This window comes from Telopea speciosissima, chromosome 2 (genome assembly GCF_018873765.1).
Source record: "Telopea speciosissima isolate NSW1024214 ecotype Mountain lineage chromosome 2, Tspe_v1, whole genome shotgun sequence".
Taxonomy (NCBI): Eukaryota; Viridiplantae; Streptophyta; class Magnoliopsida; order Proteales; family Proteaceae; genus Telopea; species Telopea speciosissima.
The window spans coordinates 83,912,695-83,940,102 of NC_057917.1; the positions used below are offsets into that span (position 1 = coordinate 83,912,695).

At 37.7% G+C, this 27,408-nt stretch overlaps 2 protein-coding genes across 6 annotated transcripts; both read right to left on the reverse strand.

The window, feature by feature from the left end:
* Nucleotides 1-2,057: 2,057 nt before the first annotated feature.
* Nucleotides 2,058-8,446, reverse strand: LOC122653108 (WAT1-related protein At5g40240-like). Of its 4 annotated transcripts, none has more exons than XM_043847044.1 (7): nt 8,210-8,446; nt 8,013-8,075; nt 7,754-7,867; nt 6,920-7,146; nt 6,651-6,817; nt 6,103-6,254; nt 2,058-3,911 (listed from the first exon to the last, which is right to left on the reverse strand). In XM_043847044.1, the coding sequence occupies exons 1-7, from the start codon at nt 8,398-8,400 to the stop codon at nt 3,770-3,772; spliced, it is 1,056 nt and encodes a 351-aa protein (XP_043702979.1). In that variant the 5' UTR covers nt 8,401-8,446; the 3' UTR covers nt 2,058-3,769. The 4 variants fall into 4 exon arrangements, with proteins under 4 accessions (XP_043702979.1, XP_043702977.1, XP_043702978.1 ...); XM_043847042.1 differs by having other exon boundaries at nt 6,651-6,809; nt 6,912-7,146; XM_043847043.1 differs by having other exon boundaries at nt 6,651-6,809; nt 6,912-7,146; nt 7,754-7,862; nt 8,008-8,075.
* A 4,308-nt stretch (nt 8,447-12,754) lies between these two features.
* LOC122652399 (transmembrane protein 120 homolog) lies at nt 12,755-23,710 on the reverse strand. 2 transcript variants are annotated; one of them, XM_043846128.1, is made up of 10 exons: nt 23,329-23,709; nt 23,117-23,195; nt 22,923-23,017; nt 18,019-18,123; nt 17,830-17,909; nt 14,984-15,074; nt 14,446-14,553; nt 14,059-14,145; nt 13,327-13,395; nt 12,755-13,206 (listed from the first exon to the last, which is right to left on the reverse strand). In XM_043846128.1, exons 1-10 carry the CDS (start codon nt 23,563-23,565, stop codon nt 13,063-13,065), a joined length of 1,095 nt encoding a protein of 364 aa, XP_043702063.1. In that variant the 5' UTR covers nt 23,566-23,709; the 3' UTR covers nt 12,755-13,062. The 2 variants fall into 2 exon arrangements, with proteins under 2 accessions (XP_043702063.1, XP_043702064.1); XM_043846129.1 differs by lacking the exon at nt 14,446-14,553 and having other exon boundaries at nt 23,329-23,710.
* Between the last annotated feature and the right edge of the window lie 3,698 nt (nt 23,711-27,408).

Consider the following 27,408-nt stretch of genomic DNA (forward strand, 5'->3'; position numbering starts at 1 on the left):
AAGATCCACCCAATTGCTTTGCATGTACTCGTGATTGGTCTGTTTTCAGTTACCTTAATTTGGATTCTGCAAATTCAGTCCTAATTAAGGTTTTCTAAAGAATCGAGTCAGTAGCATTGTCAAATCGATGCAGTGGCTTCATCAAGGACTAATCCGATTCCTCCTTAATAAATTAAGACCGGCCCAATTAGCAAAATAACTGTCGCTGTCGGCTGTCCCATGCTCCAATTTGATCCATCTTTTAGAAGCCAATAACTGTACCTAGCTAATTAATAATACACAATTGATTTTTTAAAACACGTTGGATTAGATTCCTAGAGACTCGATCATAAGTTTTTTTTCGAGTCAATAAAAACCATATGGAGATTCTTTTTTGCTATCTCTGTATCAAGAAAGATAGCAATTATTAAGAAGACTTGACTTATCAATTGTTTTATTTACGAATTGAAGACTTCTCAGAGAATTTTGTAAGCCAGAAATAGTACATGCGTGATCTATAGCAAAAAACATTAAAAATAAAGGCATCGTCCAATATAGAAGGACTGCATTTACGTACATATGGGGTGGTAGGAAAAGGAAAGATTGATTAATGGCAATTAAGTCAGATATTGAGCAGCAGCAGCTAGCTGGGTATGCATGGGGTTCGAATGAACTTATTGTTTGTTCGAATCACTGATTCTTTTGCATCGATCTTACTTATTATTTTGAAAATCTTTTATGTATTTTGCAAAATTAAAATTTCTAGAGGGGCCAGAGTTAACAGGGTGGCACCTTGGACAGATCCCATCAGAAATTTGTTCTTCACTTGAACTACGCCGGGATCCATTGGGCTCAGCCTTGTTATAACCTATTGAAACTCCAGTAAATCTGTAAATGTGTTGGAACCAAAAAAATAATAACTAGTAATTCGATGTTATCTTTATTTAACTATCAGGGATCATCTTGGGCTGGGATTTTCGGTTTTGGAGTGGTACTAGGTTAAAAGATAGAAGAAACAAAAGGTCAGGTTGGGTTAGGAGTATCAATTCTAGGCCCAGCCCAGCACGGCCCGGCCCGTTTACTAACAGGGCTGTCCCGGTGTAGGGTCCTAGCCCATCGGACGCCCGACCCTTTAACTTGTAAACTTTGCTATGGACTTGGACCCTGTTTGATTTATTGGCCCAAATCTTTTTATAACATTTAACTTTCTGTTGGGCTGGGCTGTATATTTTTTACATTAACTTTCTGTTGGGTTTGGCCTGATGTATTGGGTATATTTTTATGATATTTTTTTAGCTTAAATTTATATCACGGGGAACATGGGTCAGCACGAATTGTACTATTTCAGCCTATTTCTAATGAATCGGCCATGTTCAAACAAACAGTTGGAATATTCAATTATAACGGGCAAGGACAGAAAAGAGGTGGCAAGATGATGCACCTCTTTGTAAAATTAAAATATTCAATTTTAATGGGTTGCACCATTTAAAGCTCGTTTATATTTAAACAGGCACATAGCCCGGTTTTGCACTGTTTAAGGCCCGATTATAGCCCAAAGCCCGACCGAGCCTGACCAGGCCCTGGCCCAAATACTTAAACGATAGTCACAATGCAGGCTTTAAGCACCGTAAGGTGTGGTTAGGCCCAACCAAACCCGACCGAGCCCAACCGGTTGACACCCCTAGGTTGGGTTGGGTTACAGTTGAGGTTCTCGGTAAACGAACTTGACCGAAACCCAAACCAGGAAAAATAAAAGGGAAGAAGAACATAGCTCGTATACAGATGTATTTTATTAAACCTAGATCATAAGATGAATTGAACAAAAATAAGGATAGTAAGCTATTGCATATGTGCCCAAGGCAATAGAGGCATGTTTACCCTTTCCTTGTGCAAATTCAAACCAGCACTATGATTTGCACGATTGAATAACACAAAAGTGAGGGAAGATAAGTTACTTATAGACATATTTTAATTCAGCTATGACTGGACTGATCCCAAGAGATATCCTCTGAAGTTCCCTTGAGGGTGTTGATCTGAGTCAGTGACCTTATCCCACAATACTTGGTCTTTCTGAAGAAAACAAAAAAAAAAAAATCCTTTGGTTGAGAAAATGCACCAAATACATAGTTCCATGCAGGAACAAGATTTGTAGTAATAGAAACTGGTGGATTTCTCAACAAGGTTTGAGAAATCCTGGATACACCATACACGGCCAAGCAGGCTGAAGTGTGAGCAGCAATCTTGCAACAAAAGAGAGGAGATGAGTTATGCAATTAGCATACTCAAATCCGAGTAGCCAAAGGGGAGGGGGGGGGGACTCTGGAAATCCTCCAACAGAAACTTGAATACTTGATCACTTCTTTCTGCATCTCCTTCAATAACAATGCTTGAAAACAAAACTCTTGCACATAAAGGCAAAGCTATGTGAAACCCAGTTAAATCTGTGTTCTCGTCAGAACATGATTCAAATCCACCCTTAGCAGCAATAAAGATTCTATTTTGATTTCTTGTAACCACCACAGGCACCAAACAAGGCCCCAGTAGCTCCATCCACATTACACTGCATCCAAAAACTAGAATAAGAAGTCCTTATAACCATTAACATATCGATCTGAATTCAAGTTGATGGTGACAGCAAATGAATGAACTTGAGCAGCCTCTATAAGAGAATCTAGGGCCATGTCCTGTCCTCAGAAATTTTAACATTTCTCACCTTCCAAACGTACCAAACTTGCAAAACATAAGAGCATGATAGGTGCAACCCAAACCAAACAGCTGTAATCCAACCCACTAATTGTTCTTCTATTCTTGCATTCAAATGCATAGACACAGCCAAACCAAACAGCTGCTGCCAAGTTAAAGTTTAACAGGAGGTGATAAACTGTTTCTGAGTGTTCCTCATCAGTAGAACAGATATTTTCAACAGCATCAACTCAGCCAATAATCCTGTGACTGGAATAGCATTGTTTAAATAGCACCATTCTGACATGTTAAGGTGTTCTGTGTGCAGTTTGAATTCTTTGACGTGCAAGATCATAAAGGCAAATGAGGGGTGTTGGATGAAGATGCCCATCTGTGATGTCAATCTATCGGCTGTCTTTGTCCAGAAGGATCCTGATCTGGACGGAGTCCAGGTTAACTCAACTTTAAGCTTTCTATAACTATTAGGAAGCTGGATTTTGCAAAATATGAACAGCAGCAACAGGATCAAATAGATTTCAAATAATATCTACTTAGCAAACCTTTGTTTCTTGATCAATCAAATCTAAAACAAAGACTTCTTTCCGCATCGACAATCATATTGAGGTCTAAAGCTTTGTAAAGTCAGAATCCAAGGATCTGCAAGAGCACTTACATAAGTACGATCACAAATTATCCAACAGGCCCTCTCTCAAAAAACTGTATAGATGAGAAAAGACCTCACCAGATCATACATGTACCTTTTATTTTGAAGCACTCCAAAAAGAGAAATAAGGAAGTGATTTTTATTCAGAACAGCTTCCAAAGTACTGTTAGATCTCTAATCAACATCCAACCAGAATAATGAGTTGCATCCAATATAGAAGACTTATTTTCATATTACTAGGCTGCGCAAGAATGTGAATGGATCCTCATACTTACCAACCTTCTAATCAAGGATCAATCATGATGCAGTTGCATCTCTCATGTTACAAAATTGAGTTAGACAGCTTAATTAGATCTATATTTTCTTTTTGTTACTGAAAAAATGCATACATTCTTTGAGTAACTTACATTTTTTACAAACATCACACTTCTTCCAAGTTATGTTTTAATTTCCTTGCAAAAGAGGGGCCCTTTCAGTTGAAGACTCCAAGCTTGTAACCCCGATACCTTTATCCAATTTCTCTTCTTGGGATTTTCCCCATATCACAGCATAAAACCCAGCAGTGATGGTAATTGAGCCAACCATACTGCACAAAAAGTAAATTTAACTATTATTGCACATCATAATTTTGATTCTTTTAAATTGACGTTGAGTAGTGAAACAAAATGTTATGTGCATTACACCCAAGGAATGTATACGTGGCTTCATGTTTATTATATAAGTTAGTGTGATTAGTTATAGTGTAGTGATATTATATAAGTTGTAGTACGGCGGCATGGGTTAGTTTGATTGAGTTACAAGTAGTGAATGATGTGTAGGGGATAAGTTATAGGAGATATGGGTTATGATAACTACTTGTACATGTATCTAAGGGATGATGAAAGAAAGGAAATGTAGATGGATAAACTTTGATTCCCTATATTTTCTCTCTAGAGAAACAAGGTGAGGCTTCCTCCATAAAGCCATGAGGCCAGGCTTCCTCAGTAAAGCCAAGTTATTCTATTAATTATCCTATTTTATCTCATTACTATCTCTTCTTTATTTCTTTCTCTATTTTATCTCTTCTTCCCTTCCATGTCCGTATCACAAAAGATCTCAAATTTTCTATCCATCTTTGGGCAGTAACAATGTAACAAAGTCCCAATTGAAAGTGAATACAGAACCTTTATACTTCAGAAAAAAATACAATAACTGTTCCACTTTTTTTCTTTCCAACTTTCTTGCCTGTCATTCATGCAATCAACTAAATAGGATATTGTTTGGAACTGGTTTGGGACTATGAGCAGATAAAATTTTATGGGAAAACGTCTCAGATTAAGTTTGGGGATAAGAAGAATTAGCTAAGGACAGATCAGAATGAACTGGTTAAGCTCAAATGAAGGGTCTTTGAAGATACACACACCTTATAAGAAAATCCATATCCCTCACACAGAATAGAAATGCTTTTTTCCAAAGGGGCTCATATCAGCTAATGGTGTGGTTGAATATGGAGCTTAAGGCTGGGTGGACAGACAGTGTCTATATCTGGTACCTCTTCCACAGTAGCAAAATCTCTTTGTTTGTTTTGCTGTTTATGTGACCTGGGTCAAAGGGTCTTTGTTCTTGTGTACAATCTTTATGTAGAAGATCTTATCAATATAATCAAATTAAGTAAATAACTGACACGTCAGATGAAGAGAAAAGTTATTTTCCCAGTTTGGCACATTTAGAAATCTGTAAATCAGAGGTCTTCTAGGGTATTCAGCTAAATCTGGAAGTGACAATGTTAGTATCGAACATAAGCAGGAACGCAAAGAAATTGCATTCAGTAGGAAGATAGAATAACTGAACCATAGCAGATGTCTGAAAGGCCCTAACTGCTGGCAGTCTCTTCTCTGTAGCTTCAAACTAAGTATACAAAGACAGAGTCTTAAGCTAATAAAATTATTAATTAAGTAGGGTTGTTATTTGTTAATTACCAAAATAAATAAGTAGTGTTGTTACCATAAGAGAGCAGAGAGCAAATTTTATTGCATGTAAGCAAAGCAGGGGTGATGGCATATCATTAGCCAAGAGTTTGGACCACAAGAAGTTGTGGTTGAAACAGATGCTCTTAAAGTGCTTCTTATCAACACATGGAAGGAGACATGAACTGGATGTAAACATCATACCTTTGGCCAAGGAGTAAGTTTGACTTAAACCTATGTACACAGGCAGGGAGGTTAGATTCCAGTCTTTTTGGAAAGGTTGTGAAAATTTTCAGTGTAAGAGTCATGTGTTCATTGACAATTTCTGTGCCCAAGTATGGATTAACGAATTACTTTCCAACCAAAGAAAAGGCCAAAAAAAAAAGAGGCAAAGATGAGGTCACGGTTTCCTTTCAAACTAACAAATTTCACTGAGGCTGCATTTGTTTTGCTGTAAAATATTTTATGAGATTTTCTCAAAACCAATACAAAAATGTATAAGGATTAGGAAGGGGGGGAAATATTTTACCGAAATACAATACAAAAAGTTGGAGAACGAAATCCATTTCAAAATTTAGGATGTCGTTTTTCCTAAATAGTGAAGGTATCTTGATCATTGGTAGTCTTGGCACTCATGGATGACTCCAACTCCATCATATAGCTGGATTCATTCCCTCACTCAATCATGTTCAAATGTTCTTCTTGGTCATGTCCAACCAAAAAATGCCAAATGACAGGAAAATATAAACTAAATTTTATAAATATATTTTCAGGAAATATTTTAAGCTGAAATAAATGCAGCCTAAGAAAAGGAAGTAGAGAAATAGATACCTTCCCAGATAGAAGGTGTCCCCAAGAAAAAGGACTCCCATAACAACTGCAATAACAATCCCCAAAGGCCTGAACATGGCAACATAAAGAGGGCCCTTCTGGTGCAAGGCCCATGTTATAGTACCAACACTGAATCCAAACCCAAGAATTGCCTGCAGTGAAGCACACGTGGTGTAGATCAAGTTCGAGTCCTCATAGGATGCACATTAGGGAAAGTAATACACCTCAAAAGAAAACTTGATATGAAAAGGAGACGATCAAAATTGTAACTAGACACTGTCAAGAATATGACTAATGCAGTCCACCCAACACATCTTCTGATCTTCTCAGAAAAGGAAAAATCATTTCTATTTTCTAAGTAGCACATTAAAAATTTTCCAAAAGAATTACTCCAATTTTTTCCATAGGACCTTTGTAGGGATGTAGGGTGTTGCCCATAAGATTGAGATAGCACTGAGCCACATGGACAACAATTAAGATCCATAATTTTGATCAACCTTTATTTTGTTTCAATTCAAGACTCGCGATGGGGTTTGTTATTTGCTTACTGAGTAGACAATAGTAATCAACGCCAAATCAGGCTTTAATATCCACGCACTTTGGTCTCGTTCTGCAATCAGAGATCCTATTGCAGAATGAAAGGTACCAAAGAAGGAATAGAGACAGGTCAGGGTGAGTTCTTCTGGATACTCCTTAACAATTGCTGCCTGGAAATATAGTGAAAACGTGTTAGTTTATTTTAGTTTGTTTCATTTGTTAATGTTTTTGGATGTAAGAAGTTTTAAGGAGGTCCTGGAGTAGGACTGTACCTGGAAGGTATACCATATTGCAGACAACAAACAATCAGCAGCAAAGAAAATACCTCCAATAACCCAATTTGACTGTGAAGAGAGATGAAGTCGATTTAATGAGTTAGAAGATGATGGATCCATCATGATTGGTGGGCCCTTATAGAGAGTCACAACGAATGCCCCTGAGATTGATACAATGGTTCCAATTGATTTAGCTTGACTGCTTGAGCTTTTCCAATGTAACTTCTCCATCCTACAGACCAGCAATTGGATTCAACACGCAGACAGACACCCACCCACAAATACATCCATGTAGTGATACAAACACAGATACACACAGAGAAAGATAGAGAAAAAAACCTCAAACTCATAAAGAAGAAACCGTAGACACCAGAAATATACTTTACTAGTAGCAAAGCTAAATTAGAGAGTAAGTCATTAAAGACAATATGAGGAATCATGAAGACCATGCCAATTTTTAGAAGTACTCATTTCGTAATGAGCTGAGATCATCACTTCAAGATACAGTATATTGAGATGATCACAACCACCCAATATAAAAACATAGAAACTTCTGCAGAATCAACCAACGTCATCAAATGAACTGTGAATCCTCGCATAGATACTAAACAGCGGAAAAAACTTTCAATATCTAAAGGATTTTTTTTATCTAATCCTGTACATAAAGGAAGACAGCTACTGCATAATCAAAATATTTCAGACAACGACCAACCACAACCAATGAATTCTTTATATACACAATACTCCATCATCAATGGATTCAATTTACTTTGGTAGATCTATTTTCTTAAGAAAAACCACAAAGAGCCACGATTCCTATCAAAGCATAACGGCAGAACCTGAAAAGAACGGCAAGTATGAAGGTAAAAGCAGGTGTAAGGTTGCTCATAGCCGCAGAGAGAGTAGGAGAGCTGTAGTTAATGCCAGTATATGCGAAAACTTGCACCAAATATCTGCAAAAAGATAAAAGGGCAAAAACAGATTCATTCAGGTGTTATAAGGTTTTGTTTCAATCATCTGTTCAAACTTAGCAAACCCATTTGGCATAATAATTCAAGAAAATTTAAAATTTTATTGTGTAGGCATGTCTTCAGGTACCCAATTAGGCCAAGAAGGAACATTTTACAGAGAAGGGAAAAGGTGATTGGACGGAGAGTTGGCCTGCAAAGAACAAGATTTGAATAAAAGGAGATGTTAAAATGTCAAGAAAACAATAAAAATTGAAGAAAATTGGGCTCCAACTATAAGGAGTGGCAGAGGAGAGAGAGAGAGAGAGAGAGAGAGAGAAAATTGACCTGTGGAAGAAGCAGGCAAAGGGGAGGAGGATGAGGGTGGCAAGAGCATAGGAGTACATAATGAAGATGAAATTGCTCATCCCTCTAGACATGGCTGCTTTGCTAAGTGTGATTAAACCTATCGAGGCACACTCCGCCATCACCATCGCTGCAAACACCAGTGCATCCCATAAAGGTGAGCTCACCCTCATCTCTCTCTCTCTCTCTTCAGAAAAACTGCCACTGTATCAAACAAAGAATAAGGTCTCCGGACTACGGAGCTGCAATTCGCCCATTCAATTTGTGTGAAGATGCAGAAGGACTACATGACAAGCCTAGCAGTTGGCAAAAATCTATGGCTGACCCCCCTGCCTTATGGCACATGATGGGTAAGTAAGAAATTAGGCTTCCCATGGATTTAATATTTGAATAAAAAAAACCTTTCCCAAAGTGAAAATTTTTAATAGATAACATTTTAACCATGTTTTTAAAGACCGAGTTTTCCTTTGGGGGGGGGAGGGCGAGGGGAGGCTGGGGGAATGGTCACCCTATCCCTTGCTTGAACACTCTGTTTGAGTGGGGTTCATCATCTTTATTATAAGCATTGGAGAACTGGTCGGAATGATCACCCTATCCCTTGCTTGAACACTCTGTTTGAGTGGGGTTCATCGTCTTTATTATAAGCATTGGAGAACTGGTCGGACAAGAAACTGAAGGATAATTTCCCGGGTGGGGGGTTGGGAATCTAGCCCTATGTTTGAAGGATGGCTCCGAAAGGGAATCGAAAGGGTATTTTGAGATTTTATATTAAATTAGTATAAAGGGTTTGTGACACTCGTAGGATGAGTTTCTCCTATTTTTAATGAAAGAGTGAGAAATTTCCTATCTTACATCAATAATGGTAGAAGAAATAATTTTTTTTTCCAAGTAACAAAGACCCATTTAGTAAGTACAGTAATGGAGGAAGGAGTGGAGAAGAGAGTGTCTGTACAAGACCCACCCACATAATCATGTAAAGAAAAAGAATACAAGAAAGCATTCCCAAACTGTCGTTGAAATATTTTTTCCTAATTTTTAATACCTGTGAATGGGAGTGGGATGACCATCTAGCCAATATTCTTTGGGAGCAACATTTAATCATATTTTAAAATTGGTGATCAAAATTGGAAGACATGTTTGTGTTTGGATAAGCTTTTAGAATCATGCCTTGGAGAAGTTACAAGTCTAGCTTGAGGCGGCTGAACTAATTAAGTCATGCTCCCCAGATATTAATTGGGATTTACTTGCCCCCCAGATATTAATTGTACTCTTTTTAACATCTAATTATAAAGTTTTTCCACAGCCGGAACAACCGGAATCAGCTGGAACCATGAATCTATCTACCAGCCCAGCCCATAAGTGAGAATGAAAAGCTTTAATTCTGCTCTTGGTTGTTATTGGTTAATTAACATCATTAATACTAAGCCAGGTGGGTATAGTTCCAATAATACCCCACCAATATATATAGACCAGTCCTTTAAGTCGTTTGGGAAGTTTCACTCTCTGGAGGACATCATTCACTGGAAAATTAATTAATACCTTCCTCCATCGTAATATATATATAGGAAAATAAATCTAATTATTAATTACCAAGACAAGCTTAATTATTGGGTACAATTAATTTACATGGACCATCATCCCTCCCACACATGTGGGCTTAATGTTGTCCTTAATGACGACACACTATTGATGACATACATTAGAATATTTTAATGTGACAGTGCAGCAACTCCATTTCATTTTCATTTTCATTTTCATGGTGGTGGGTTGTTTGTTATTATATGTTCTCCCAGTCCCAGTCCCAGGCCCAGGCCCAGGCCCAGGCCCAGCTGTATTTTGGACCAAACAATATTGTCTTATAGGTTCATTAATTGGGACTCGATCTGATGGTAGGTACTTATTAGGTAGTGCAGCTCCATTTCATTTTCATGCATTCCTGGATTATATATATAAAATATTACTCCCTAACATAATCTCGCATCTTTAAACATGTGGGCCTTTATACGAATAGTGAGGAACTCACTCCCTTCTCGTTCGTCCATTGGCTTAATTGGCTCCGCTTCGGAGATGCCAATTATACACTTCATTTTTTTTTAATATCTGCGTAACAAGGCCATTGGGGCAGCTCGCACTGTAGAGGGATCAGATCCCTCGGATTTGCTACTTCATACCCAAAAAAAAATAAAATAATGCTGACATGTTTCCATGTTCGGCAGGCAGAACATCCAATGAAAGGTGTTAATAAGAAAATTCCCTCACCTATCTATCATTGTCAATTGGGAAAATTTCACGGACACCTTCTCTCTAAGTATTCAATTTGTCACGGATTTACCAAACTTGGTCAAAATGGCAACCTTCCCCCTCACGTTAAGCGGGGTTACTATCCAAAGTTAAAATGTCAATTTTACCCTCTTAGTTATTTAAATAAAAAAATTGGGTAAATGACACTTAAGATACCTAACGTTTGATAAAATTATAAGTTGGGTATCCAATGTTTGACAAATTATGTTTAAGGTATTAAACCATCACCATTCACCACTGCTGCCACCACCACCACCACACTCTCGTCTTACCGCACAACCACCTACTGCAACGGCCCGCCCCCTCGACTATTCGTGACGCCCACCCAACCAAAATTGCCGTGTCCATGAAATTCCAGACATCCACCCCTTGAATTCCTCAAAATCAATCTAAAATCATCATAGTCCATTATAAGAAATAACCTCCGATCCCCAAATTTCACCTAATTTTTCCCGTTGGAAACTGTTGGAAGACCTAGAGTTTGGATTTCATACAATTAAATTGATCCGATCAGATAACGTTAAGAAAAACAAAATTAGGTCGTTAACATCATTTAACCTGCAAAAACCAGGGAAAGAAGTGATGGCAGGGGTTTTAAGTTGGGGTAAAGAATGAAGTGAGGAAGATGGGTTTCTTTTTGGGGGTTTTGGAAAGGGAGTGGGTAACGATGATGATGGAAATTTGGTTAATGGAAGGGAAATAGAGATGAATTTTGAAGTTCAGTGGAGAAATGGGTTCGGTTATGGTGTATGGAGAATAATAAGAATAAGAAGAAGGGGAAAGAGAGGGTGGTTGGACGGCGGCTGTGAACAGGTAAACAAAAAAACAAAATGGTCTTCAATATTGCTTCATTCTTATCTCTAATAATCTGTTTGATTTCTGATCTAAACTTGAAGAAATTCAAAAGCAACAAATAAAATCGCACAATATGGGTACCTTTGGTTGTGGAGGGAGTAGATTTGGTCAGGACGAACATTAGCGAGCGCACTGTTGAACACCATGGGAAAGGCATTACCAGGATGGGAAGAGATGAAATCCTTGAGAATCTCCTCTGGAATTAGATTAGTCTTTTCAGCACTCCTTGAAGAATCAGAGGTGTGTAGCTCCTTTGGTGGATGAGCTACTGTCTTGTTAAGATCACCAATATCTTCTTCTTCTTCTTCTTTGAGTTTGGAACAATCGAATTGAGATCTAAGAAACTAAAACTCGAAACAGGAACAGAGAAATTGAATGAAAATAAAAGAGGTATCGATGAGTAGAAGAAGATAGAGATATGTAAAGTGTATTTATAGGTTGATAGACATGCGAGCCTGGGCATCGCTTACGATGGTCCGTCTAGGTGCTGCCATGAAAGTCATTGACATTGGTGGTGGTCGAAGGATGCAGCGGTGAAGCAGAAAGAAACGAAGAAGAAGAAGAAATGGTGGGTCCCATGAAGAGAATGGTTTGTATTTGAGATTTTACCCTTAAGGGTATTATGGGAGTTCACAGGTAAGGGTAATTATGCCATTTAAAAAAGAATTAAAAGCCACCTAACTGCAGAGACTAATGGAGTGGACTAAGTTGAAATAAAATCATAAAATAGTGGGTGTTTGTGACATTTTGACCAAATTTGGTAAATCCGCAACATATTGAATACTCAGAGGGGGTGTCCGTGAAATTTTCCCTTGTCAATTTGTCATACACCTTTTTTTAATACACATCTGAAATGATCATATTTACCCCTACTAAAAAATGTGTTAATATTTTTTGGGGACAGTTTTCATACTATGGCTGTGTAAGCCTTGCATGTAAGAGGGTGAGAGTTTCAAGGCATTAAAATAGGAGTGGGGTTTTATGACTTTTCCAACTCCCTGTGAGAGGGAACACGACCGTGCATACTTGCACGGCCGTGTATGAAATCTTTGACCATATATATATATATATTTAATTGAAAAAATAAAGTTACCAAGCCTTAATTGACACCTTGAAAGGCGTGAATAAAAAAATTCCCTCAATATTAGACGTCTGTTGGAATTTCAACATTGCTCTCTCCTTTCAGGGCTTATCCAAAGGAGAATTTTCCTACCAAACCAAAAAAAAAAAAAAAGGGAGAATCCAATACCTACATTTGGCAGCACAACTTCATGCCTTTCTTTTTCTTGTGTATTTTCACCACCAGACAATCTGTTCCTTGTAAGAAAAATAGAGGAGGAAGAAATGGTGAAACAAGAATGGTAGAGCTGAAAACGCTTTTGTTAGATCAAGATTTATATGAATAGAACTCAAAACTGGCTGACATTTACTTTCAGCTTCTTACACTCGTTCTTATAGTTTTGCATCTGCCAAACCTGCCAAAACAAGTGAGCACAGAGACCATAAGTTAGCCGTCACCTATGTAGCCATCCTGAGAAATTATAATTTCCCCATGCTTGTTGACGGATGAAAAGACGGGGTAAGAAACCTAGACAACAATTTCAACAGGAACCCAAGTATGAATGAATCCCCATAGATAAGTTGGGATAACAGTCTAGGCTTCAGCAATTATCTTTTCCCTATCTCAATCTAGCTTGATCTAATTCCAGCTTGCTCTTTGTTCTCATTTTTGCTTTAACCCTCGACTTTGCCATGAGTGTCTCTACTGTGTTTGTGAAGTTCCCAACCGCCATCACAACCAAAAGTATCCCACAAACAACTACCTGCTAGAAGAATGGGTTAAGTCAACACAAAAGCTACTAGTGTGACGGATTACCCCTCCAAAAGCTACTACACAAAAAACAATGGAAACATCGCATGAAATTATTGACAACGGTTCTTGCCTGCCATTCAGAAACAACACCATCCCGCACAGTCCTGAGGAGCAATAGTCCGACATATGCTTCAAAACCCTGAATTCAGTAACAGACACCAACAAAATAAATCCATGCTTCAAGTCATATGTTAGAAGCAACTTAAACAAGATTTTTTTTACCATTTAATTACTGTTTCCAGATACAATTCATTTTGATCAATACAACAACAACCATAGCCTTATCCCAACTAAATGGGGTCGGCTACATGGATTCAATAGATGCTAAGACAATAAAGGAGGTAAGAGAGATAAGAAGTAAAAAAAGGAAAATAAGTAAAGATAGAAGTCGAAGCAATAGTCAAAGTAGCATCCTAGGAACATCCCCCTACAAAGGGTTGGCTATACGGGTCCTTGTCCTCCAAACAACTCTATCCGTAGTCATTTTGATCAATAAGAACCTAAAATGTTGAGGTGGTCGATGCCTTCTTAAACTATATCCAAATTTCTTCCTTCAGTAAATTATATGTGCGAATATACTATTCAAGAGATTGTCTATATGATTGCTATTAGAAAACTAACGAAAAGCTTCTGACAAGATTTACTTTACAATAAAAAAAGGAATTCAAGATACCAATATTATACTTTTTAACTTCATTGGCATCAACATACTTATCCTCACAGAGAAACATCACTTGTGGCCTATGATTACACTCATGTTAACAGTATAAGAAGCCAACTTCTAAAGCATAGCTTGCATCACCTGCAAAATGAAAAGTAGGGGGCATAACAGCAACAGTTGACCTTCTACACCGGCAGTTTCTCCCCACACAACATCCATTCTCCTTGCCTGCATATAACAAGAAAAGTAAATTAGAACTCTCATCTGCTTATGTATTCCAAAAGATACCAGATATACAATGTCTGTAAAAGCCCAGAGGCTACTCCATAACAGGATCAGCTCCACCAGAAAGGCCAGGACATCAATGAGTTACTTCCTATTGATTAATGAACAGCCACAGAAGCCTAAGCACTTCGGTAGAAGCATCATATAAGCTCAATCAAGCGTGCAAAGTGGATGAATGAGAGAAAACAAAGCTTTCAGCATGCATGAGGTTCATGACTGTGGCAAGTGGTTGCAAAATGGTACCTTTCCCAATGCAATACGAGTGTACAGTCTCTGGCGTTGATATCTATTTTGCAGCATCATTGCAAAACCTTGCATTATAGCCCATATCAGGAACAGTTTTACACCTCTCTGCATTGAGAATTAAAAATTTGTCAAGAAGAAAATATAAATATAAATAGGCGAATGATTAGTCACAATGGTTTGTTTGTTAGTTTTCCAAATGTCACAAGGTATCTATTCTGCCACATGGACAGATGATACATCCATTCCGACCGTTGGATAGAGAGGACATGGTCTGGATTAGGCATGTGTCAAATTTTAGTCTCTAATTCAATCAAAAACCCCATTTTGTATTGGCACACATCCCGTGTATGTCCGTGCATGTGTACTATTACTCTAAACATTACTGTGCATTCTCCCATCTCTAAGAAGGCATGGACGGTTTAGAGTTAAAAAAACGTAAAAATGAATGGTTCAGATTTGTCTTGTGATCTTCGGAAACATCACCTTCTATCGTTACATGGATAACTACCCATATAAATAAATAAATAAGAATGACCTGCTTGTTGGCACAGTCAGGTTGCCCTTTTATCTCCCATGTGAGGCTGATAAGTGCCATCACCATAGCACAGTAGTGGTGGTATATCCACCTGCAAAAGCCAAATCAGAAGAATTTTGAAATGTTTATTGAGCATCTGTAGTTCTGATAACAGCAGAGAGATGGGAGTATTAACCAATTGTTGATCAGGATGCACTCTTGCAAGCATTAGAATGCATTAATGCCTTTGAAAATAAAATGTAAATGGCCTTATTTCCTCCATGTGGTTAAATAAGCAAGCTATCTTTAAGATTTTAAAGACAGAAATCCAGTCCTAGCTTAAAATTGGAGCCCTTAAGTGTTCCAGGTTGGGATCATGTTCATGCATTTGAGAAATTCCTAAAGCACCACATCATTACAATGGTGATGCACATGAAATGAACAAAAGTATCTCTAATACGATCAGCATTACAAATGTGCAACCACTGACAACAAAATGTAGCAAGCAGCAAGAGCAAAAGTTCATGTGTCTTATATCATGATAATCGCCCTCAAGTGTTTTGTGGTCCCTTGATACTGACAGCACACCAGACTGTTACTGGTAAGGACATATCTTTAGGATCATTTGAGATGGATTTTTTATTATAGCTTTGTTTGTGCTCCATCCTCAATTTTTTTGGCATAAAGTTAGCATTGGATTTTTTTGTCTACACTTTTTGTTCCATGCAAAGGATCATTTAACATAGCAAAATGATTTTCCTGGTGACCTCAGCCGTTTTATTGATGAAGCTTGCCAGGCATGGACATTTTCTTGGTAGTATAAACTCTTTTGTTCCTTAATGTATCGAAAACATAATTTAAGAAAAAAACAAAAAGGAATTCTATCAAGTTGGTCAATAAATTTCAAACTTCAGTTTACATAAATCAGGTTCATTGACAAGCTTAATGAAACATATTGCCAAAGATTTTCTCCAGCTATAACAGGAGGAACTTTATTATCTTCAATTGTTTGGAGCTGTGGAATTTAAATTTCATCTTCTGCACCTCTCCTGAGAAGTGTTAGTTGCCTCTAGCACAACTGACTGGAGACAAAAGGTCTGAATGCTCATCAAGAAATTGTTGGATAGTGCAAACCATCAAGTAAGAAATATTATGGCCTCATAATCCATTTTCCCACTTGATTTAGTTACCATCAACCTCTCAACTGTTCTAATGATCCAGAAGCCTCACACAATTTGCAGAGTGCAGTAACCTGAAGTCAATTGTTCATGATCAAGTAAAACTTCCCACTTAACATCAAAGGAAATGCAAGTATCCAAACATATCTTTTTCCTTTTTTTCCTGGGATAACAACAAAAATGAAAAATATAAACAGCATAAAAGTAAAGGTAGCCCTGAGGAACTATAAACAAAAAAGACATGCCAGTGTGGCACAAGACCCCAAATCCCCGACACACATTAGAGAGCCACATGACAACCAATTTTGCTAGCTCATTGCTAAGGCATTGCCACATCTTAGCCTCCACATGAACAGGATTTTCAAAAGGGACGTCAAAATCGGACAGATGAAGTAAGGAAGCCTTCAGATGCCTCTAGAGGGAGCCCTAAACCAACAACACACACGTTGAACCACCCTTGGTCCATAAGAGGGTGAAAACATAGTGAACAAGCAGCTCTTCATCTGAACCGAGCAAAGGCCTCCGCAGTCGCTGAATCATTATACCATGTGGATCATTAAAACTTTATAAGAATGATCATGAACTGTTTCAAACGCCCTGTGAATGCTGAAATGTTGCAGGTTTCCTAAGGAACAGCCATCAAAGTCTATTTGATGATCTCAGGGAGGCAATCCAGGGAGCTAAATCAAAATTGTAGTTATAGGCATAGTTATCAAGGCGTCGCCATGGCGTCTAGACTCCTTGGTTGCCTTGGACGCCTTGCCACCAAGGTGGTGTCGCCTTGATTTTTTACCCTCTAAAACGCCATGGTCGCCTTCCCACGGTCCCACCTTGATACCTATGGTTGTAGGAGATGGGAAGATGATGTCTGCCGAGTCATGAACAACAGAATCAATCCAAACGCCACTTAATAACTCAGTTGTAAACGTTGGTGATGACTCAATCGCAGATCAGATCTAGAACCTGCTTTAGAGAATAAAACTTATACTGGAATTACTATATTATCCCTTCCCCCCAAATGCTCCAAAAAGTAGCCACTAAATAATCCTTCATGAAAGCTTCCTTCCGGCCAAAGAGTCGACTAAAACAATTCAAAAATATCAATTAGAATTTCCCAGTTCAGTCTGATGAGGTTCTGGAAATGGAACCGGACTCCTGAAGCAAATAAGAGGTGCATGAATAAGATAAGCAAATTCCCATCCTCCACGCACAACATGTCACACAAGGAAGAACGTAAAGTTCTAGCATCTCCAATCTAACATGTTGTAACTATTAATGATTTTGGTGGGCGACCTCCTGCATACAAGCACTACACACGTAGGATAGGCTAGAGATTTCCAAAAAACCTTGAACAAGAGCTGTGAGGTGTGAGCTTTTTATTGAAATTCACATCCACCTCTAAGTATTTATTTCAGGCAAACCTGCACTTCAGTACATAAATTTCCTTCAGTTTGATCAAGACACTTCAGCTAGATGGCTCCTTATATTTTAACCTCCTTCAAATTCTAATTTGGAAAGCATCAAAAGAAAACATGTGCGTAGGCCCAAATAGGAGGAACATTGTCAAATTAAAGAGGAGAAAAAGAGAACAAATGATTGACATGATGAAGTAACGAAGCACAGGAGGGGCAGAAGAGACACCTTAGACGAGGCCACTAAATTTCAACAAAAAAAATATTGTCCACTTACCATGGACGAATATCACTTCCGTTTGCTCTCAATATATTCTCTCGCAAAGCCAAACTTGTGTAGAGAAACAATAGCCAAGCCTGAAAAAGGGTATATTCAGTTCTAACTGCAGAAATAAACTATCAAAGACCATCAAGTCAAATGAAATATATAATTTCCTATGCAAGAGCTGGATTAAGAAATTTGTACCTGGTAAAGCTGAACTGGCAATGCCGGCAAGCATCCATTCCATAACTTGGACCCCAAGAAAAGTAGTGCTGATGGGAAAAGAAGAAATAGAAAAGCAGTTCTATCCTGTTCACAAGGGAAAGTATCATTGGTTAAGCTCAACAATAGTTCTAACTTGTTGACAAAAATTCACAGTGGATGAGTTGGAACAGCCTGAGAACGATTGATATGGTATACGGTAGCTGCCAATTAAGCACTCCTATCTGATAAAACAGTAAAATTTACAATACTTCTTTTAATGGAAGAGAGTCTTCAAAACTGTGTGGTCATCTATAATGTATACATTCAAAAGAAAGAAGCCTCGTTAATATCAGTTGAAAAATGTGGAAAATATAACGGGATATTGGCACATTTAATGATTATAAATTTTCCCAAGTACTACAAGCAACATCGCTAGAGCAGATAAATCCACCTGGCATCCATTTGATTATGCTCATCTTTTTCAATTTCATCAGAATGTTTCACCCATGAAAGGTCATGGAGTTGCAAACAATGAACATGGGGAATTTTGTCACAAGAAAAAAATATTGACCATATTGCTAAAAGATTTGTTCTGCCATGGTGGGGGAAAAAGACATGCAAGGTTGGCATGATGCAAACCAGCACAAAATGACCACAATGCTCCAGAAATAAGTGGATGCATTATATTCATGGATAAGCATTCCTCTGCAGGGCCAAGCTTGGCTGTGTGGATCTATTTCCCACCGTGTGGTAGCTTTAAGGTTCAAAGTTTGCAGCTTCATTCACATGCTAAGTTTCAGTCTGCACAGAGTTTTTCATGTGACAAAACAATGGTTTGAGAAATGGTTGATAGACCAACATTCTGAAGAGGTTTTGGAAAAGGTTGAGTGTGATAATACTTTGGATAAGAATGTGGAAAATGGTGGGTCACACAGTGAAGTTGGACAATGTTAAGTATCTAGCGAATTGTATCAGCGTTGCAGTGGTACTTCTGTCGAATGGCTCGAATCCGTTTGGGAGTCCAGATGGAGATGAACTAGGTCCAATTTGGGTTTTGGGTCTGGTAGAATATTTAGGATTTATTTCTATTTTGGAATTAACATGTAATCTTTTATTTTATTGGGTAGATTAAATAGGAGATTTGCTTGAATTAGTTTCCTATTCTGAATAAATCATTGAATGTGAGACTGAAATTTGACAGATAACCAATCCATATTATTTCCTAAATATCTGAAGGTAAAAAGATATCAGACAGGTTACATGCAGCCTATGCCTAGACACAGAATCACACAAAATGACCGCCCCGCCCCCTAAAATGAAAGATCCCCCCCTTTATGCCCCTACATGTGCTCTCATTGGCCTCCGCGCTTGAGCAAGGACCAAACAGTTAGGCAATGATCTTCTGCCCCATATCTGAAAGTTAGAATTGCCATCACCCTTCCACATGTCACAGATAGGTTTGTAAACTAAGTAAATTATAAGAGTTAGAGATTTCTAAGGTCAGGAAGCCAGAGTGTGGTTTGCCACCAATATGCGTTGCACGTAGTTTTAGGTATCAGTATCAGATCAACCATATCAGTATCAGCTGCAATCGATATCGATACGATACCTATATGTATAGCTGGTGTCAGTCGAAAATTCAAAAAGGACAAAACTCTACAAAAGCCGTAACTTGAAAACTCCATATGTTAGAAACTTTCATTACACTATCTTCCACACTACCAACATCCACAATGCACCCTCACAAGTATGGAAATAAATGTCCAGCCAAAATTGCAAGTGCACTGCATAATTAACCGTGAGCATTTGGACCAATGATCAACCAAAATTATTTGAAGCTTCTTTCAAATAACACTATCGAATATTACCAAGGCCCCGGATTCCAATTGATCATTATCCAATAACTCACATACTTGGATGTTCACCCTATCGGGGTGTGAAACCTTATTGAGGAACACCCTCATTCACGCATATAAAACATACAACGAGCATCCGGTGTGTATTCAGTCTTATCGGTAGACATCAACCATTGGATCACCATGATTGCATAAAATATAAATGCAACAGTAAGTGCCTCTTAGGTATGGGAAAAGGTAACTACCAGAAATTCCCCTTGTGAATACAATGGCAGTAAACCAAATCGGGAATTCAAATGGATCAATGTTCAACACAATTAAGTGACCACATTTATATTTCCATACTTGTGAGGTCTCAGCTATTGACAGCAGAGACCAGGGACGAATTCTACCTCATGTGAGGATTGAGGGGTTTATGGGATCAGGGGAATTACCATTGCATACACACACACAAAGAAAAGAGGAAGAAAAACTACTTCGATTAGACTATGACATGACATATAGCATTTTTTTTTAATAATTACATGGTACACAACATTCAATAGAATCTTAATCTTCCCCCCCCCCCCCCCCCAACACACAAAAAAAGTCACTGGATTAATAGTTTAGCTTGTTGCCTTTATTCCAGTTTTACTTGGTTCGATGTTCCTTCAGTTGAGCTTGTAACTTATAGTTTACAATTGGCAACTGTTAGACAAATCCGGCACACTAAGAATAAGCTTCATATGACTCACCTTTATTTTCTGTAACATGGCAGCATGAGTGTATTTTATATGATTTACTTCATACAAAGTTATCAACACAAGAGACACAACCAGGCACCAAGGCCTCCTAATGTTCGAAGCATAATGCATAGGGCAAGGGCAATCCTAAGCGAAGTAAGGCACAAGTTGTAGAAGTTATATAATAAATACTTCTTTTTAAAAATAAAAAATAAAAAGGAACCTACTACTGCTCCAAAGAATGAATAAAGGTTTATTCTTGGTTACAACAATCATGTAACCATCCATGACACATATAAGAGAAAGGGGTTTTTCATATAAAACAAAAGATCGTTATGAAGCTGGCATGACCATTACCATTTATGCCCCCTATTGTACGAATCAACCGTCCATCGGAGGACAAGATCATCATGGTTATAGGTTCAGTGTATCTAACCCTGGTTACACCAAGCAAAACCAATACAGAAATATATCACAGAAATTAAGAATCCCAAAAAACAATGTATAAAAACCTTATTGCAAATTGACCTTTGTGTGGCCCAACTAAGAAGGGCTTACTCAGCAGCCCAGCTCATTGTGCCACATCCCACATGCAAGGATGATGTGCCAATTCCAGCCATTGCATGATGCATATAGAGGACATCGTTTGAATTAGCCATGTGTCATATTTCAAAGCCAAATTAAATACCCTCCCATGTTTTGGCATGCAACCTCTTGGTAGTCATGCATTAGTGTGCACCCTCTTTGTAGTCATGGATTTTTATCTTTATTTTGCCACATCACCGCCTCTGTTTTAGATGAAATTTGACACGAGAGAGGGGAACCTGGGGACCTAACTGTTAAAAAAATTTGACCCTGTCCAAACTGCCACATAACAGATATTTGGACTGCACAGAAAGGCCTTCCAAAATGGCCCATGCAGGAAATCAATGCTCATAGATAAAATAGCTAAAGAAAATAAACAAAGTGTGACCTCGTCATCACACAATCACATAAAGATTAGCAAAAGATACATGACCAATATGCAAGATAATAAAACTCAAGCTCTTGGCCTAACCAACGCACAAACTTACAGAGCTGGCTCTATTTGCTCAACTAGAGCAAGCCCTTAAGGTCGCAATTGCAAATTCCTTGAACAAAGCATCTACTCATAAGGGTGCATAAAGCTGCGCTGCACTGCACTGCGCATCATGTTTTGCACTCCAGTGAACTAGTATCCTGCATTTAATTGAGGCACATGCCTCAATAATCCTAGGTTTTTCTATTGTAGAACTTATGGTGTAAGGGCCTCATATGGCTGTGAAACTGCATATATCTTTGCATGGGTAAGAGTCTGAATAGTGTTTAAGAGAGACTCAACATATTAAATTTCAATCTAGGGTCTGAGTAGGTCATGGTCTAAGACAAACATTTGATCATATCTGAAATATTACTGTAATGTTTACAGTAGTTCAATCAATCTTGAGTACAATAACAAAAAGATTTCAGTGATTTTGAAAGAAATTTTGATGACACTTGGGACCTTGATTGTGTTTGACAAGGAATATTATTTGTGTCACAATTTGCAGATACCCTGACCAATTGATATAGGTTTCCTGTTTATAAGGATTTCTAAGTCATATACCGATGAAGTTATTTTATCTAATTTATTGTTTGACCTTTTCAATAGGGTTCTTTAGAACGATATAATCTCCTTCTCTCAGAACCCACATGAACTGACTTGCAAATTGATTCATTTCTTTCCTGAGAAAATTATAATCTAAGCTCTGCTTCAGTATCATACCTTGACACTGCTTCTGGAGCTCAACTCTTACAGAAAATTATATTTCTCTCACATTTTTATATATTCAGCAAGGGATCTGAGGACCACTTCTCTGGTTTCTATAATTTAAGTGATCATGGCTTCATAAAATTTATTAGCAAGATTGTAATCATAGTTATAAGATTATCCTGAATGCCCACCTATCTACAACAGAATTTTGACTTCCAGGATTTTATCGTCAAAAATTAGGTTAATCAGCTCAACTAGTGGCAAGGCTTGCATACAAAACCGATAGTTTTAATCAATGTAATTATGGCAAATGAAAAGGACTGCCATAAGTACCCCACTCTAAGATAAATAAATTAAAAATAAATAAATAAATAAAAAAGAAATAAAAAAGAAAAATGTCTCCTAGATTAAGTTTGTAACAGTTTACTAAGTTCCACTGTTTATCTCTCCAATCAAGAAAATTGAAGTGCCACATGCAAAGATACTTGGACGATATGCCAAACAAAAAAATCACAAAATAAATGGCAAAAAGATAGACGAACTTAAAAGACATACCCTGTAACTGTTGTACTCCTCTTTTACTTTCAATTGAATATCTTTCCTATTGGCACGTACGTTGATAGGACCAAGAAACATCTTCAGAAAACTACCTACATATGGATTCAGTAATCATTCAAATCGCTAACCAAAACCACAGTGGCGTTCCCAAATGCATAAAAACAATTGAACTAACAGAGCACTAAAAGCACCATTGGATTTGCTCGGAAGATACGAAGACGCGTCTCCATCAGTTAAAATGCATTTTGCTTTGTATAATTCTTCATCCAGCTTGATCAAACACAAGAGAAAACCAACAAAAATTGATGAGGAAAAAAAAAAAAAAACCTATATTCTATTCCAATTAATCAGGAACCCTAAAGAAAGAGACTCGGAGGTATCACTGGAGCATGCAGGAATTTACCTTCTCAGCTTCCTTACGATCTAAGGAGGATTTCTCGACAGCGGAATCGATCGAAGACCGGAGTTTCTGAATATTAGAATCAAGAACAGCAACACGCTGACGTAAAGCTTGTTCTTCGTTGGAAGCCTTGGTGATCAGCGATGAAGCCGAATCCTGCAACTCCTTGGAGAGCTCAACCACTCTCGAAACCTCTTCCGCTATCTTGTTCTGCGAGTTCTCACTCGCTGAATCCCCCATATCTCCGAGTTGAATTAACGCTTAATCAATCGATTCCTCCGTGAAATCAATTCTCGTTTGCTTAAGAAATTAAAGACGAACCGCTGAGAATACAATCGACTTGCTTCTCTCTTTCTCTATCTCCCTCCCTCCCCACATCTCCCTTTCTCTGTCGCTTGTTCCTTGCTCTGCCCAGAAGGAAAAACAAAAAAAAAACAAAAAAAAATCGTTCTATTGTTTATGTTTCCTTTTTGCTTCGATTTTTATTACCCTTTTAAATAAAAGGGATTCTCATTCTCAGTCAGTCAGTAGAGGTGCCCAGATGTGAGATTCCATTATTGGGCACCACGTGTTGCGTGTACAGAAGACGGAGATTTACCGTTGGATTAGTACGTGCCTTTTATATACGGGTGACCTACCAAACATCAGATAGTGGGTCGGGTTGAAAACGGATGAGTTGATGAAGCCAACCTTACCTGGTTTTGTATGGAAAAAACCAAAACGAAACAATTAAAGATGTAAATCAGTTTGGTTTTAGATCGATTCAAGAAGTAAAAAAATAAAAACCGAAATCAAATCATTTATTAATCGATTCTATTTTTTTTTTTTTTTGGATGAAAATATGTTACTTGTTACCGTCCTATTAATGGACCTATTATGTTGATGGTATCATATGTTTTTCGAAGCTATTAATACATATTTTATGCGGATAAAAAGGATGTCATGCATGTTATGTGGTGCCTGGGCTTAGACACAAGAAGGACAAAATGAAATGAAAAATCTCATTCATGTTGAATGCCTCTTACGCACCCTCATTGGCTAGGCACTATTGCAGGGCAACCGAGCGATTTCCACCCACCTTCTCTCCCATGCTTTATTTTTTGTCCCCCATATGGAGTTTGATTCCAAAAAGACTGCTTCACATCCATTCAAGTCCAATCCATACTGTCAAAATCACAACCATTTGTCTAAATTGAATCAAATTAGTTTAAATCATTACCAATAAATTTAATAAATGGTTTGGTCTTAGTTTTAAAATGAAACTGTTTATCAAACGATTCGGTTTGATTCAATTTTGAATTGTTAAACCGACAGTTTTAAATCATGTGAAAATCATTAAAATAAATATGAACCAAACTGTTTAATAAACCGTTTATGAACCTGTTACCTCAAATCTGGAACAAAATTGAGACCTAACAAGGCCTTGCTTATGAAGTTTGGTTGGAGACTAATCACAGAAACCTCATCCCTTTGGGCCCGGGTGCTTAAGGCTAAGTACTTTCCAAATTTATCTTTTCTTTATCCCAAAACCCATCTTAAAAGAGGTTCATGGTCTTGAAATAACATTGCTCACACCATGCCCTCTCTAGAAAAAATGGTAGTTAAAAAGGTTGGCAATGGAAAATCTACTTTTTTTATGGATTGACAGATAGATTCCTTCTATCCCAGGTAACCTCACGACCCTCTCTCTTTACCCTTTAATGACTACTAACAGAGCACGGTTAATTGATTGTTTTAGATTATCTTCTGGATGGAACCATGCTTTACTTAGCAAATACTTGCCTCCTCATATCTCTTCTTCTAGTCAATTGCTTACTCTATCAAATGATGATGATAGATGGTGGTATTCTAAGGCCAAAAATAGCTGATTTAGTACCAAACTAGCAGCTTTTGAATTTTTTTTCCAATTCTAGAAACATTAATTTCTTTACCACTTATTGGTAGAAGTTCTTTTGAAAACTCAAAATTCATCCAAAATTTAAGATCTTCTTCTGGCGTGTTCTAAATGCAAGACTTCCTATCAAGGCTTCTCTTTCAAGATGGACTCAGATCGACTCTTCCCGTGCCCTTTGTGGAATCTGTGCTGAATCTTATTGGCATCTATTTTTATCTTGTGATTGGATTAAGTATATCTGGGTGGCAGGGCTACTGGGACTGAGGACCAAACATCTGGTCTTTTCTAATTTGCTTGATTTATGTCTATCCTTGGTTTTAAACCGTTCGCTTGATAAACAATCTCTCAATTGGTTTTTTAGTATTTTTATTATTACCTGTTATTTTGTTTGGGTTACTAGGAACAATGTTGTGTTTAGGGGTGAAAAACCTAATCCTTGGTGGGTCTTGAATCAAATAAGACATTGGTTAAATGATTTACATTTATCCCCCCCCCCCCCCAAGTTTTCATCCTATGATGTATTTATTGCTACAGAGGATATTCTATTCATTCCCCCATGTATTGCCTTACCAATATCAGATTTTCTTGTTTTGATCTGTGCATGATACTATATTCCTAGATTAACTGCGGCAAGATGGTCATACATCTTTTTGATAAAGGGACGGCTTAATTTTTTGGCTGTAGGATTTGTTACCACATCTCTTGCTATGGAACCTGATCTAGTTAGTATCCGTACAGGATTGGATCATGCGGCTTCTTTAGAGTTGAAGATAAAAGAAATATGGTGCTCAAATCCAACGATCGTTGAAGTTCTTCCATCTCCAACCACATCTACATGGCCCTGGGAACTTATTAAAGACTTAGTTTATATATCTCTAACAATTATCCTGATATATGTTTTGACAACAATGGAAACCGATTTTGCTGTTAATCTAGCTAGATATGCCCAAACTAAAAAATCTGTATATCACTTGGTTTCTTAGTAATATTATTCTCTTTAATCATTAAAAAAAAATAAAAAAATTGAGACCTAAAACATTTAAACTAGTGAAACTGAAACCGTTTACAAACCAAGAAATCAAAACTATTTAATATTAGACCAATTGTTCTCTATGCCAGGGGAGCAGGATGCGTCCAGACACATGGGGAGGTGGGAGAAATGACCACCCCACTCCCCTGAATGGCCGAAATGACCGTCCCATGTGTCTGGGCGCAGCTACACTCCCTGACAAAGAAGAATCACCCTTAATATTATTAGTCCAAATCAAAGTATGAGGAATTAATTCTTTTTTTTTTTTTTTGGTGAAAGGAATTAATTCTCTTGTCTTTGCATAAATGCTCTTTCCATCCAACAAAAAAAAAGTACCAATTCCCTACGAAGTCCGATAATGCAGCAATTTCACCTGAACTAGGGTGGACAAGTTTGAGAATTTAAAAAAAGTGGTGATGGGTAAACTGGTAATGAATTAAATCCTTACATCAAAATTCATTGCAATTTTGCAAATAACTGATTGGAAAGTCTGGAATGTTGTGTGATCGGTATATTCTGTTAAATCTCAAAGAAAAATTTTATAGGACTATCATACGACCAACTATGAAGTACGGTGTCGAATGTTGGGCAATTAAGAAGAATCGTATAGATAAACTAAGCAGTGCGGAGATGAGGATGTTGAGAGGGATGTATGGCAAAACTAGAAAAGATACAATAAGGAATAATCGTACTAAAACTAATCTGAGAGTTGCCCCAATTCGAGATAAGCTTCAAGAGAGTAATATGAGGTAGCATGGTCATGTTCAACGGAGGCCTTCGGATGCTACAGTTTAGAGGAATGACTAAATCCAAATTGAAGGCATTAAAAGAGTTAGGAGCAGGCCTAAAATGACTTTGGGAGAAACGAAGAAAGACATACATAGCTTAGATCCTACTTCAGACATGATGATCTCCAATAAAGCTTATTGAAAGGCAAAGATCCATGTTGTTGATTTCATTTAGTTAGAATAATGATATGATGTGTCATTATTGATGTTTTGTTATTTTCTTTTTTGCTTTATCAATCTTTTATCATTGCAAGGCTCCATGTAGCCGACCCCATTTAATTGGGATAAGGCTAAGTTGTTGTTGGTGTTATTGTAGTTGTTGTTGATTGAAAGTCACACGTGTGGGGAGCTCTACATAGGTATTGGCCACC

Coding starts and splice junctions, on each gene's coding strand:
- LOC122652399 (XM_043846128.1), bottom strand. CDS start 23,565: ATGGGGGATTCAGCGAGTGAGAACTCGCAGAACAAGATAGCGGAAGAG. Junction 23,018..23,116: donor TCTTCCGAGCAAATCCAATG/GTGCTTTTAGTG, acceptor ATCCATATGTAG/GTAGTTTTCTGAAGATGTTT. Junction 13,207..13,326: donor GTGTTGTTTCTGAATGGCAG/GCAAGAACCGTT, acceptor TTCTTCTAGCAG/GTAGTTGTTTGTGGGATACT.
- LOC122653108 (XM_043847044.1), bottom strand. CDS start 8,400: ATGAGGGTGAGCTCACCTTTATGGGATGCACTGGTGTTTGCAGCGATG. Junction 6,818..6,919: donor GTTGTCTGCAATATGGTATA/CCTTCCAGGTAC, acceptor CGTTTTCACTAT/ATTTCCAGGCAGCAATTGTT. Junction 6,255..6,650: donor TGATTACTATTGTCTACTCA/GTAAGCAAATAA, acceptor GCTTCACTGCAG/GCAATTCTTGGGTTTGGATT.